General features: G+C 34.1%; 1 protein-coding gene across 1 annotated transcript; it reads right to left on the bottom strand.

Moving 5' to 3' along the window:
* Positions 1–479: 479 nt before the first annotated feature.
* On the bottom strand, positions 480–3,515 carry LOC147639938 (uncharacterized). The gene is made up of 7 exons (XM_086775496.1): positions 3,394–3,515; positions 2,835–2,931; positions 2,370–2,464; positions 1,936–2,050; positions 1,626–1,750; positions 1,366–1,439; positions 480–872 (listed from the first exon to the last, which is right to left on the bottom strand). Exons 1-7 carry the CDS (start codon positions 3,406–3,408, stop codon positions 812–814), a joined length of 582 nt encoding a protein of 193 aa, XP_086631622.1. The 5' UTR covers positions 3,409–3,515; the 3' UTR covers positions 480–811.
* Positions 3,516–13,364: the final 9,849 nt, after the last annotated feature.

The raw sequence follows: 13,364 nt of genomic DNA, 5'->3' as shown, positions 1-13,364 counted from the left end.
ATGAGCCTTTGTTACTTAATATGTTCTATATTATTTTTTATTATCTATATAATATTATATAATATCTTTTTAGAAGAAAAAAACTCAACTTAACAAAAATCCATTCCCATTTATTGCCCGTCTCTTCTTTTTACAAAGAACACATGTAAACAAATGAGCACTTTGAGAGAATATACAATAGAAGGGTCATCAAACATGAAAACATGCTCTCAACAATACCAAATTTACAACAATTTAATGAATGAGAAATGTTAGCCTTTTTTGATACTTTTGAGATGTCATTGAGTGTCAACATGATTCTAAACATGTAGAAATTTTAAATTCAATGTTAATAATGTTGACAATTTGAGTAGAAGGCTAAAAAGTTAGATGAAATTGAATGATGCAGCATAAGACGAATAAGTCTCCATGAAAAAAAAACCTCTAAAAGAACATAAGAAGTTTTCCTAATATTGCAATAGTAACCAAATTCACTAGTGAATACAATTTGGACCTAAAACACCTTAACTTACGAGTCCCAATGATAGTCCGTATTGTAATGAATCAATGGGAAAAAAAAGCATTCATGCATGGAGTTCCATATATAGGGTATACATGTCTCACATCTAGGGGTTTGATGGAGATTTATAAAGAGGTGAATGCTTCTAAAGATGTTGTATATAAATATACTTGACATGGTGGAGAATAAGGTGAAGAAATACCAAGTAGCCAAACACTAAAGCGGACAAGACCAAAGGAAAAACCCATCGAGGAGACAAGAAGGGCAAAAATCCCAAGGATGTTATCTTTGGATGGTCATGTTTGGATGATACTAGTAGATGGGAGATGTCTTCTTGGGTGAGCATGTCAAGGTGGCTTTCACGTAGTCTTTCCTGCATAAAATAATGAAGACATTGAAAGGAGCATATGAATGATTGATTGGAAGAATAAAGATAAAGGTACTAGGTATATAAAACTATTTTTTTGTGAAGGAAGAGCACAAAATCTTTCAAACCTTTGTGAAGTGAGAGGAACTAGGTGGGCCAAAATTGAACCCACGTTCTGGGAGGAGAAAGGGGCCACCTTAACCACCTAGCTATTGTTCCCACCTTGAGGTGTTACAAATTGAACCCACGTTCTGGGAAGAGAAAGGCAAAAGGCACCGCCTTAACCACCTAGCTATTGTCCCCACGCGTAATTTGAGTGTGTTGAATTGTTTCTAGGCAAGCCTTTGCAAGTTACAAAGGCTTGTCTAGAAAGAGATTGTGTTGATTGTTACATTGTAGAGAGGATCATAGATGAGGACTAGAAAGGCAAGGAGAGCTAGCTTTAATGTAATATAAGGAGAGCTAGCTTTAATATAATATAAGAAGATAGCATACACACCTCACTTGCAAGTGGTCGCCTTCGGGTCTCATAATATCAATACGCTTTGGGCTTTCTGTGTACAAGAGCAAAGCCTGCCATATATGTCAAAATTAATATATTACGATTAGATTAATATAGTAATTATGATTTCAAGGATATTTTACTCATGCAAGCGTAGATTAGCGTGTATACAAGGTCGGCAATGCCTGCATATCAAAAGTACTAAGAGTTAATCCAACAGATTAATCCTATTTAAGCCTAAAAGCTTGGTTGATTACCTTGATATAGTTGTTTGTATCGAGAGTAAAACGATGGTACATGCCCGGGGGTAGCACAATCAGGTCTCCTTTCTCCGCACGGAAGCGTATCCACTCTCCATTATAATTACGGATGTCCCAGTAACCTAAAATGATTAATACCATTAATTAACCTGCGAGTTTATCTCATTATTTCATTAACAATAGCCATCGAGGTATGCTTGTTAATTAATCTATTATACACCGGTAGCGTGAGCTTTATCTACTGATTATCCTCTAATGATAGCCAATAAGGTATGTACAGTTGTTAATGTCAGATACTTAATCCTACCGCCTCCTTCTAGTATGAGCCGGCTTTCATCATAAGGGTGCAAATGCTCTTGGAAGAACTGCTTAATCTTCTGTTCGTAATCTTCTATCTTCCCGGGGGCCACTGTGACTGTCTCCTGCACGCTTGAATTAATCAATGACTATCATGCACGATTATGCTTGCTTACATTAATCAATGACTATGCACGCTTGAATTAGTTAATGATCATGATTCATGAACGATTAGATTATTAATTAATGTAATGTTTCTGCATGGTTGACGTAAATACAGAAAAAGTGCAGTAATACAAGGTCAACACGTAAAATATTAATGGATTAACTAGCTTCACGCAAGCTCAAACATTAATTCCCGAATTTAAAATAACACACAATTAAGCTTAAGATACGATCACTTTGTTGATTAGTACGAGCAAATAATTGTAATTATATACGCACACAAAACTTGTAGCCTCTAGTCATCTTGATCTTCTCCAAGGCCGGATTACATTCATAATCTTCTGTATTAATCTTCCAGCTCAGCACGCCCAGGTCTGAGCACCGATCAGAAAAAAATCAATGCAACCTCGTCAGATGCAGCCTTATATGAGAGAGACAAATCACGGATTAAATCCGCTAATTGACATCGATTAATTGAAATTAAGGGTGGCAATTCGGTGCGCATAACCGGATTAAGGGTATTATTAGGAGTGAATAGCTAAGATTTGCGTTGCCATTAGCTACGGTAGCAAGCCATGACCGCTGATCTTGTAGTAATCTGATGCTCAATCTATGATTAGGGTTGCAATAATCTAGTGCATAATCTATGATCAGCTGTGAATCTATGATTAGGGTTGCGTGGTTGTGATGGAATGTGACGACTGTAGTGATTAATTGCTAATTGCATCATTATTTTATGTTTACCTTCTAAGAGCTCACTAGGTACTGGACGGTTTGGGGCGTACTTATGGTCAAGCCTTTGATCCTCCTCTGTAGGGTTGAACTCCCACGCCTCCAGCTTCTGCAATAATTTTATATTAATAGGATAACATAGTGAGATTAATCCATGAATAACATAACATAGTGAGATTAATGCATGAAACACTGAATCAAGACAATATTGGACACTGATCCCTTTTTCCTTTTATAAAATCAAGAAGGCAGGAAATCTATTTGTATTTTATGGTCCCAGCACTGGAAGAGAATATGGTTTGTATTGAAAGGTCCCAGCATAACATAGTGGAATTGGGATTGGGCAGCTTAGCATAAGATTTGATTTGATTTGAGGCAGCATCCCCAATATGGGGGCTGGGAAGAGGGGTTTGGATTAGTTCCTAATGACACTGGGCTTGGATTAGGCCCAACAATTAAGGGGCTATTGAGCTTGAATTAAACCCAATGAAATGAAGATAAGGGGTATATTGAAGCTGGATTAGGCTCAAATGACATGAGGGTTAAGGATTGATTAGAGAGAGAGAGATACCTGTAGGGATGCCATGTTTGATTATATTGATGATGATGATGATCAAATGTTGTTGTTGCTGCTTGTATAATTTGGGATTTGGGGGGAGCAAACCCCAAAATGAGAAAAATACTTAAGTTGAGGAACCCCCAATTTTCACTTCTATATATATATATATATATATATATATATATATATATATATATATATATATATATATACATGCTTTTAAGTGACACTTTCTAGATTTATCTTCTCAATTGGTGGGGAAAAAAATGAGAGTACATGTCACTAATTTTCAATCTATTTAGTCCATTTTAACTTCTCTCTTTCTTCAAATTAATGACACTAGGAAAAATAATGGATTCCCTTTTTCAACAAAGTATTTTATCTCTTTTGTTTGGAAACCTCTTGTTTCCTTTCAACAAAAGCTAGTACACTTGTAATAGAATTTCTTTATTCCCTCCTTGTAGTTTTTTGTTTTCATTTCCTAATCACACTACAGTCCACAAGTGCCCCACCTTTACATACACCCCATTTTCTAAAAGTCCCCACCTTTGAAACACCCATCTTTCTTTCATTTCCTAATCACTATTCGGTGTTGATCACTATAGTCCACAAGTACCCACCTTTGTAAAAGCCAAACATTTTTGCCCCTAGGTCCCCCTTCCCCTGTTATGATATCTAGGGCCTATCTTCCTATAAGAAATGAGTGTTTACAGTAGACATGTAGCATAGGTTTTGATACCTAGGGCCAATCTTCCTATAAGAAATGAGAGTGTTCACACTAGACATGTAGCATACATTGAACTCTTTTTCATTCCTTTTTATCAATTAGAAAAAATGTATCTTTTACATTGTCCTTCCCTACTTGAGAAGACAAAAGATAACAACTTCCTTTTGCATGAAATCTATAAAGAGATTCTCTCCAAAAGTTATTGAAGTTTTCTTGAACTCTTTTACCACTTCGTGATTGTCCGAACAAAAGACAGAAAGGACCTTTTGCTAGAATTTTTTTTGAAGGGATTCTCCATATGAAATTGACCTCATAAAGGGATTCTCTCCAAAAGTTACCTTGAGCTTTTTTGCCACATTTAATCCTCCCCTAAAAGGCCGAAAAAAAAACAAGGGTTTCTTACAAGAAATTTTTATTAAAGGGATTATCCATATGAAATCAACCTAGGACTTGGCCATCAACACTCTCTTGCTAGAAGCATCAAATTTTCCTCAACTAAAGATGTTCTCACATATTGCCTCAACTTAATAGAAGGGCTGATCATGATAGTTTGGCACATAGTCATATGTCAAATCATGCCCTACTTCTACTTAGAGGAACCAATCAAATCATATTCAAAACAGCCTCTTCAACCTTGCCATATATAGTATACCTTGTTAATTTATCTTATGACAAACCACACCAAAATTGTCTCCCTTTAGTAAGGATATGTTGACTAGCCCACACAAGGTGGTCATAGTTGATTAATGTTAAAGCATATACTTGCATCAATGCCTCAAGCTTGATGGAAGCTGGTTACATGGTCATATGATTAGACTATAAAGCCTTGCCCTTTGATTACAATCAAATGTTATAGAGGTATCAAATGCCCTTACCCCTACCCCTCATTGTTACCACAATGGTTAGCATTACTCCCGACATGGCTATACCCCTTTTTTGTCGTATCATTTTGTACCATGCAATGTGCTTCATGTAATAGATTTTGGCATATCTTCGAGCTTAAGGCTTATGTAATGCATGTGGATGACAGTCATTTATTGAGCTTACAACTTATGTAATGTCGTTAGTATATACTTAGCCTATGAAATAAGCATAATACTAGCTCTTAGGTCTTCGGACATACATGGGTGGGCCGGATATTGTAGATATGAGGCTTGTATATAAGTCATTTTGACTCCAGATTTTGACTCCAAAGAAAAGACACATAATCCCATTATCACATGCTTGCTTGTACGTTTACTTTCTCTTGATGCATGCTTGGTTGCTTGTTTGGATTATGTAGCTAGTGTGTTGATGGCATTACTTGATCTCTTCCTCTTCTCCCTCTTCCTCTCCATCTTTATCTCTCCCACATTCTCACACTCAATAGATATTGAGGTTAATATTGAGCTTTCCATAGAGTTTTCTCTCCCTCTTTGCTTGTATGTTTACTTTCTCTTGATGCATGCTTGCTTGTTTGGATTATGTAGCTAGTGTGTTGATGGTGTTACTTGATCTCTTCCTCTTCTCCCTCTTCCTCTCCATCTTTATCTCTCCCACATTCTCACACTCAATAGATATTGAGGTTAATATTGAGCTCTCAGCTTTCCATAGAGCTCTCTCTCCCTCTTTGCTCTCTACCCACGTGCTAAGCTTCCTTGTCGTGACACCAAGGGAGGCAAGGTTGAGGACCCTAGCATCCTCTTCTCCCTCTCCCTCTCTATTTCCATCTCTCCTCATTCTCACACACATAGGTATTGAGGTTGAGGTTGAGCTTTCCATAGCTCTCTCCCTCTTTGCTCTCTACCCAAGTGCTAGGCACCCTTGTGGTGACCCCAAGGAAGGCAAATTTGAGGACCCTAGCTTCTCCATAATTTACTGATTTGGGAACACTTAATCCTTACATAGTAGAGAAGAATAGTAGAGAAGAAATGAGGAATGCAAGGGTCTATGCTGGTTTGCACCCCTAGCCATTTGTGGTGGAACAACCCTCTCTTGTGGGGAATCTAGGGTCCTCAACCTTGCCTCAGTGTCACCACAAGATAGAAGCTTAGAAATTGGGTAGAGAGCAAAGAGGAAGAGAGATATAGAAAGCTCAATCTTGACCTCGATACCTATGTGAGTGTGAGAATGGGGTGGAGACAGAGATGGAGATGGAGAGGGGGAAGAGGAAGAGGAAGAGAACAAGCAACATCACTCAACGCACTCACTATACAATCCAAACAAGCAAGCACACATTATGAAAAAAGCAAATATATAAGCAAGCATCAACATAAGAGTATAAAAGCTAGACTCAATTGTGATGATGGGATTATAAATCAAAATGCCTTATGCATAGCCTCATATTTATAACATGTCTAGCCACCCATGTAATGTCCTGAGGCCCAAGAGCTAAAACGACTCACTACAAACGTCCGATTGTTAACGAGCTTTTCAAGATCGGATTGATAAAGCCATTCTACAACATACAACATTGCAAACAAGTTTAAGAGAGGGAAAGGCATCCCCGAATTATCTAAGAGGGTAGAATAATATTTTTAAGAGAGCTTAAAATATATTCCCATAATATTCCCTCTTGCTTGAGTTTACAATTGCCCTCAAATGTGAGTTTCTAAAGCTTTTTTAATTCAACTTTAGAAAAAAATCCGTTAGTTCATAAGTAAAGAGGGATTTTTTTATTGGGGGAAAATTTTTAAATAAGGGGTTTTTTAAATACCTCTTGAACGCACGTGATACCTAGGGTTTTCTAGTAGTGCACCCCCCAAGCTAATCACCAACTTAAATTTCAACAATGTATACAAATCATCATAAAAAAGGTACTTATAATGATATATATATTGTGCTAGAGTGAGATCTAAGCATTTTTATTCCATTCTTAATCATTCTAAATAATTCCAAGTGTATCATTTCACAAGTTGTGAGTTACTAATATTAAAAAGGAATCTGCTAATTTCTAGCTACAAAAGAACAAGGTTTCAAGTACATCTTCTAGAAATTTTAAAGATTTTCAAAGTATTCAATGAGATATCTCTACACTTGATGTTATAAGGCCACTGGTAACAAGTAAAAAAAAATTCTACGATGATCCTCATTGTTCGTGTTTTTCATTGAATGCCTAGAAAATAAAGGATATGACTAGATTTATCATAAATATTTTCAAAGTATTGGTTGAGAAATCCCTACTCTTGACATTGACAAGACCATTATTAATAACGGGTATGCCATTTTTCTACAAGGGTCATTCTCATTATTCATGAAGTGCATTTCAAAGTACAAAATGATATGGCAAAAAATGGATGTAGCCACTTTTGGAGTAATGTTAACACTAGTTTGGTAATAGGATAGAAAAGTGTTCATGGACATATGTCCTGTTTTACTAACCAACTTCATGGAATTATTTAGAATACATGGATGGTAAAAAATGAAGTTTTTCTTTTTTCATATCATAAAGTACGTAGTGAAGTAAAATTGGGATTACATTGGTTAGCTTTAGGCCTTTCAATTTCATAAGAATTGATAGGCCAAATTACAATCGTAATACAGAGCTATATGGACTATATTTATATCAAAGGATTTAATCAGCCAATTTCTCAGTGCTTTCCAAACTTGTTTTGATATACATTTCTTCACAAACATATGTATGGTATAATACAATCCATTTTAGGCTCAAAAATCAATTAAAACTCTGAAAATTAGGTCTTACTGAAGATTCTAAGGTATTTAGTTGTCTCAAAAAAAATTAACTTTGAGGATTTTTATAGCTAATCAAATAATCATAGACTAGGACCAAATGTTCTATACAATGTTATGCTTATTTGTGCATTTTGTGAGAGCCAATTACATATACACCTATCTTTTTAGATACTTTGTTTTAGACAAAAGTTTATAAATTCTGAACCATATTTATTAATATAGAATAAGAGACTACTTCATGCATTTTTAAACATGTAATAAGGATTTAAGTGGAATATCTAGTCATTTTATATAATAATAAACACTATTTTCTTAATTTTCTCACTAGATGATCCAATCATAAGCAAGGGTTCATATACACTATTTTGTTATCAATGTAGTTTTAAAAGTTGAGACCATCACCTTGTCTTCTAAGTAAATTGAAATATTTAGATATGTATTCTTGAGACGTTACTATCATGAAGACATTGATTATTTAGTATAACTAAAGTAAATCACTATATAAGCTCACACTATTGTCATATTTTAGGTGTTAAAGACTCAATAAATAAAAAGAGATTCTAAGAAGTAAATTTAATTGAATTAATTATTAATGCAATATTTTTTTTGTCGCATCTCTCTCTCATCTCTTTAGTACTATATAAGGTTTAGGAGAAATTTATAACGAGTCGAGATCATTTTTTTTCTTGCATGTGGTAGGAACCTACTTTGTAAATTCGTAATTTGTTTGGATTATAATGTTGAATATACCTCCACTTATGGTGATTTATGAATTATATTTAAGGTTATTTTTATCATTCTGATAAATTTTTAAGGTTTGCCACATTCATGAAGACATAGCTTAGTTCACAAGATATGAATTTTTTTAGCAAACCCCTGAAAAGACATATTTATGTCTTGCTGAGCTACCAAACTAGTGTTAAACCATTGTGATAAGCTAATCAAACCCTCAGTAATCAATAGACAATTTGAGAGTCCCATACTCAAGCACATTGCTCACACCTATTAGTATTGCCATTGTAAAGCCTCATGCTACATAATTTACACACACACACACACACACACACAAAATTTAAAGCATCTACCTCACTCCTGGGGTGGCAGCATTTAAAGCAACATATGACTACTTGAGTGCACACAAGAGACCATTTTTAAATTAGGTCTACTTACATTTGCAAGAAGTACATCATTTGATAGCTACTAATCTAACTAATTTCTAACAAGGGCATTAACTATTTAACTTGAAATACATATCATTACAATAAACAAACACATATACCATTTTTATTCTACACATATATATAGGAATTTTATTAGAAGTGAGAATTATCTATGTGTCTTATTAACCAACCACCAAATCAAATTTCAACAATGCAAATCCTCATAAACAAGGTACTTATAATAAATCATATAATAATGTGCTAAAGTGAGCTCTAGGCATTTTTATTGCATTCCTAACCATTCTAAATAATTCCAAGTATAGAATTTCACAAGTTGTAACTAATATTAAAAAGGATCCTACTAATTTCTAGCTACAAAATTACAAGGTTCCAAGTACATCTTCCATAAATTTTGAAGATTTTCAAATTATTCAATAAGATATCTCTACACTTGATGTTAATAAGACCACTATTAACAAGTTTTTTTTTTTTGTGATGGTCCTCATTGTTCAAGTTCTTCATTGAATGCCTATAGAATCAAGGATATATCATTTGATTTACCATAAATATTTTCAAAGTATTTATTGAGAAATCTCTACTCTTGACGTTGAGAAGACCACTACTAATAACGAGTATACCATTTTTCTACAAGGGTCCTTCTCATTATTCATGTTTTTCATTAAATGCCTAGAAAATCAAGGATATCACTTGGTATACCATATATAGATTTATCTAAGGAAGGGATAAGGATTTTCCATGTGTTTTATCACCTATCAAACCTTAAATATTATGATTTCACATTACATTTTAACCGCCTTCTACCTAAAGCATACAACGAGTGATTGATGGTGGATAGTATTTCATGTTAAAAACAAATCATCAGAATCTATAAGAATCATCTTTATTATGCTTTTGAAATATAGGATCCACATGAACATTTACATTTCTCTTACATAATAGATATAGTATGTGAGCCTTCTATTTCTTTTTTCATAATATGCGAATTCCTCTTAAAGATTTCATGTAGACTAGGGATTCTTCTCTTACAAAGGGCATAAAAAAAAGAGGGTCCTTGATCATTTCATCCAACAAAACACATTAAGCTATTTATCCTAGTAGAAAATAATGGCATAGGCCTTGTCTACAGCCAAAACATACAAATTTTCTTTGAAATGTCTCAAGTGTTTACTAGGTTTTCTTACTAAGTTTTAATTGTTTGCCTTGCTACAATAGACAAGTTGTTTTCATGAATTATTAACATTTGATCAAGTTTACTTGTTCACATAAAGATTGTTCTTCCCCATTTTAGATGAAATCTCCCTACATCTTAAAACAATAATGTCCCATCATAAATGTATAAACTCATACAAAGTTATGAAAGTGTTATATATTTTCTATGCACATACTTTGAAAGTGTTATATATTTTCTATGCACATACTTTGAAAACTAATTGCATATTTTTTAATAGATGGTGTTTTTTGAAAATGAGCCCAAGTCTTTAAAAAAATACTATTTATAATAAAAGGGGCATTAAAAAATTCTAACATGATGAGGTTGTGTTTATTAAAAATGAGCTTGTCTTAAAACAAATGGTCTTATAGGAAAAGGGGCATAAAAAATCACCATACTAATACATGATCATGTGAAATAAAATTGTGCATCTCCTAAAACACATTTTAATGGGAAACTCAATAATGTACTCCTCGAACTTATGGTTTTTAATGTTTTCCTTTTACTTCATATATATGAAGACGTTTTATGAGGAAAAGTTTCAAGTGGACCTTGTCAGACATTAGAGACAATGTAGATGTGCATTACTTCCACACAACCTTTTGATCATACACATTTCTTGTGTAAAGTCATAGCTAAAAACTTTGAATTTTTCAGCATCAAACATATAGGTATTGCATTGAAAATTTTGGCATCAAATTATATAGATATTGCATTGAAATGTATTCTCTCACTAGTAAATCTAATGTAAATATTTTTCTAAGAAGTGAATCCAATGCAATTTTCCCTAGTAAAAGGTGAACTACTTTAACCATGGCATCATAGCATTAGAGAAACCTTATACAAAAGAATTTAATATCTTGTTGTGTTGATATTTTGAAAGTAATTATCTTTGTTTCATAAGAAATTGGACAAGCAGTCTTATCTTTTGATCCTTTTTCTTACTTATTAATCTTTTTCTTGTGTTCTTTTATAGGTAAGCATAGATCATTAATTATTTTATTGTAATGGTATGTTGAAGAAGAAATTGATTACAACATATGCTTTTATAAAAATAAGGTTGGTTTTATAATGCATTTTTAATTTTTTCTTAAGCATATCTCATGAGTTACATAGTTTAATGAGTTCCTCTCTAATAATACAAACCTTATAAAATAATCTCAACCTTATCATATTACCATTTCCTAAGGAGATGTTATGGAGGTATCAACCCGCCTCCCGCCGCCCCCCCACCCCAAAAAGAAAGCATATTAAATCTTCCACTACGGGCATCAATTAAAGAAATGTATGATATTACCTGAGTACATAAGAGACACTTATTAAATGTATATAGAGTTTGTGTGTTTACAAGAAGTGTATCAATCAATAGCTACAAATTAATTTAACTTATAGTAGGGTTGTTAATTATTCATCTTGAAGTACATATATATTACAAAAAAGTCCGATACGCCGATAAAAATAATGATCTATATTTTTAGTGGACAACTACCACCTTTCCACCAATGCATGAAAATCCTCATGTGTTAACAAGGTACTTAGAATAAATCATATAATGATGTTGTAAAGTTGAGCTCTAACATTTCTTATTCTATTTCTAGCCATTCTAGATCATTTAAAGAGAAACATTTCGTAAGTAGTAACAAGGTTTCAAGTTCATTTAACTCTTTATAGGAACTTATATGCTTGATTTTCCTAAACCATTGTTAATGAGATGAGTATACAAGTTTTGTTGAAGGGTATTGTTGTTTATATTTCACATTGAATGCTTAGAAGCTCAAGGATATCACTTGGTTCATTATAAAGCTCAAGGCTATCATTGTTTATATTTCTCATTGAATGCCTAGAAGCTCAAGGATCACTTGGTTCATTATAAAGCCTTAAATAGCACGGGCTCACACTACCTTTTAACCCATTTCTACTTCTACAATGAAAGTTTTTTTTTCATTTTCTGTGGAAATTGGAAAATGTTGATGTTGATGTTTGTAGACCTTTCTTGGACCTTGAATAATACAATAGGATAGGTACAAGGACAGGTGCATAGCAATAAATTTTAGTGATGCTCTTTTGGGAGATAACCAAAATTTGGGCAAAACTAAAGGCCTTGTTGAACTTCTGTGCTATAATCACTGATATTTTTTATGATTATACTATCAATTATATTTTAAATTTTTACTTGAATGTCGTGAGTCTCCTCTATGTGTGTACTAGTTCTCCTTTCATTTCAAGTAAGGAAAACTATTGAATCTAGCTACATGTTCTCACCCTAAACCCTACATCCTAAAGGTAGCATGAATCTTTTCTAATAATTATCTTCTTCTTCTTTGTCTGTAGGTGCATTAATCTTTTCTAATAAGTATCTTTACAGGTAACATTTGGCATTAGAGGAAGGGTGGGATATGCTGGGAGCTCATTAAGGGTATTAATTTAGTAAAGTAAATTAGGAGACAAAGATAAACACACCTACTTTGACTTATACTTTTTAATATCAGGGATCTACTAAAAAGTACATTTAAATTATGCTACTTGTATTGCCCTCCTAAATTCAAATTCAAATCTGATGCTCCTCTCTCCTTCCTTCTCATGCACCCCTCCTCCTCCCTTCATGGTCTACTACTCCTCTTCCCCTACCCTTCTCCATCACTCCTTCTACTACTCCTCTACTCCACCTGCCCTTTTTCTACACCTCTACTCCTCCTCTCTCTTCCATCTCCTTTTGCTACTCCACCTGCCCTTTTTCTACTACTCCTCTACTCCACCTGCCCTTTTTCTAAACCTCTACTCCTCCTCTCTCTTCCATCTCCTTCTGCTACTCCTCCTCTCTCCTCCTGTTCTCCACCTCCTACCCTCCATCTCTTACACTCTTTGATCTCTACAACATCTCTATGAGTTTTAAAAACCTCTTTGAGCTTTGCATCACTCTTCTAACCCATGTATCACCTCCATGACCTATGCAGTAGATCTCTAACATTGTCTACATCACATTTCTAAGATTTTCCTTTTCCTCTCACACCTCTTTGTATTCTTTGTATCACCCCTTATAAGTCACCTCTCTAACCTTTGTAGCACCCCTTTATGCTCTACCTTTTCCCACACACACCTCTTTGAAGTTTGCAATACATCTCATTTATAGCACCTCTTTGAAGTTTAATGCAAACCTCTACCTCTTTTCTCTCACACCTTTTAGTGCAAACCT

The sequence above is a fragment of the Cibotium barometz genome, chromosome 3, assembly GCF_041138505.1.
Source record: "Cibotium barometz isolate CiBa-2024 chromosome 3, ASM4113850v1, whole genome shotgun sequence".
Taxonomy (NCBI): Eukaryota; Viridiplantae; Streptophyta; class Polypodiopsida; order Cyatheales; family Cibotiaceae; genus Cibotium; species Cibotium barometz.
Note: the sequence above shows the minus strand (reverse complement) of the source record. Positions and strands in the feature narration are given on the sequence as shown.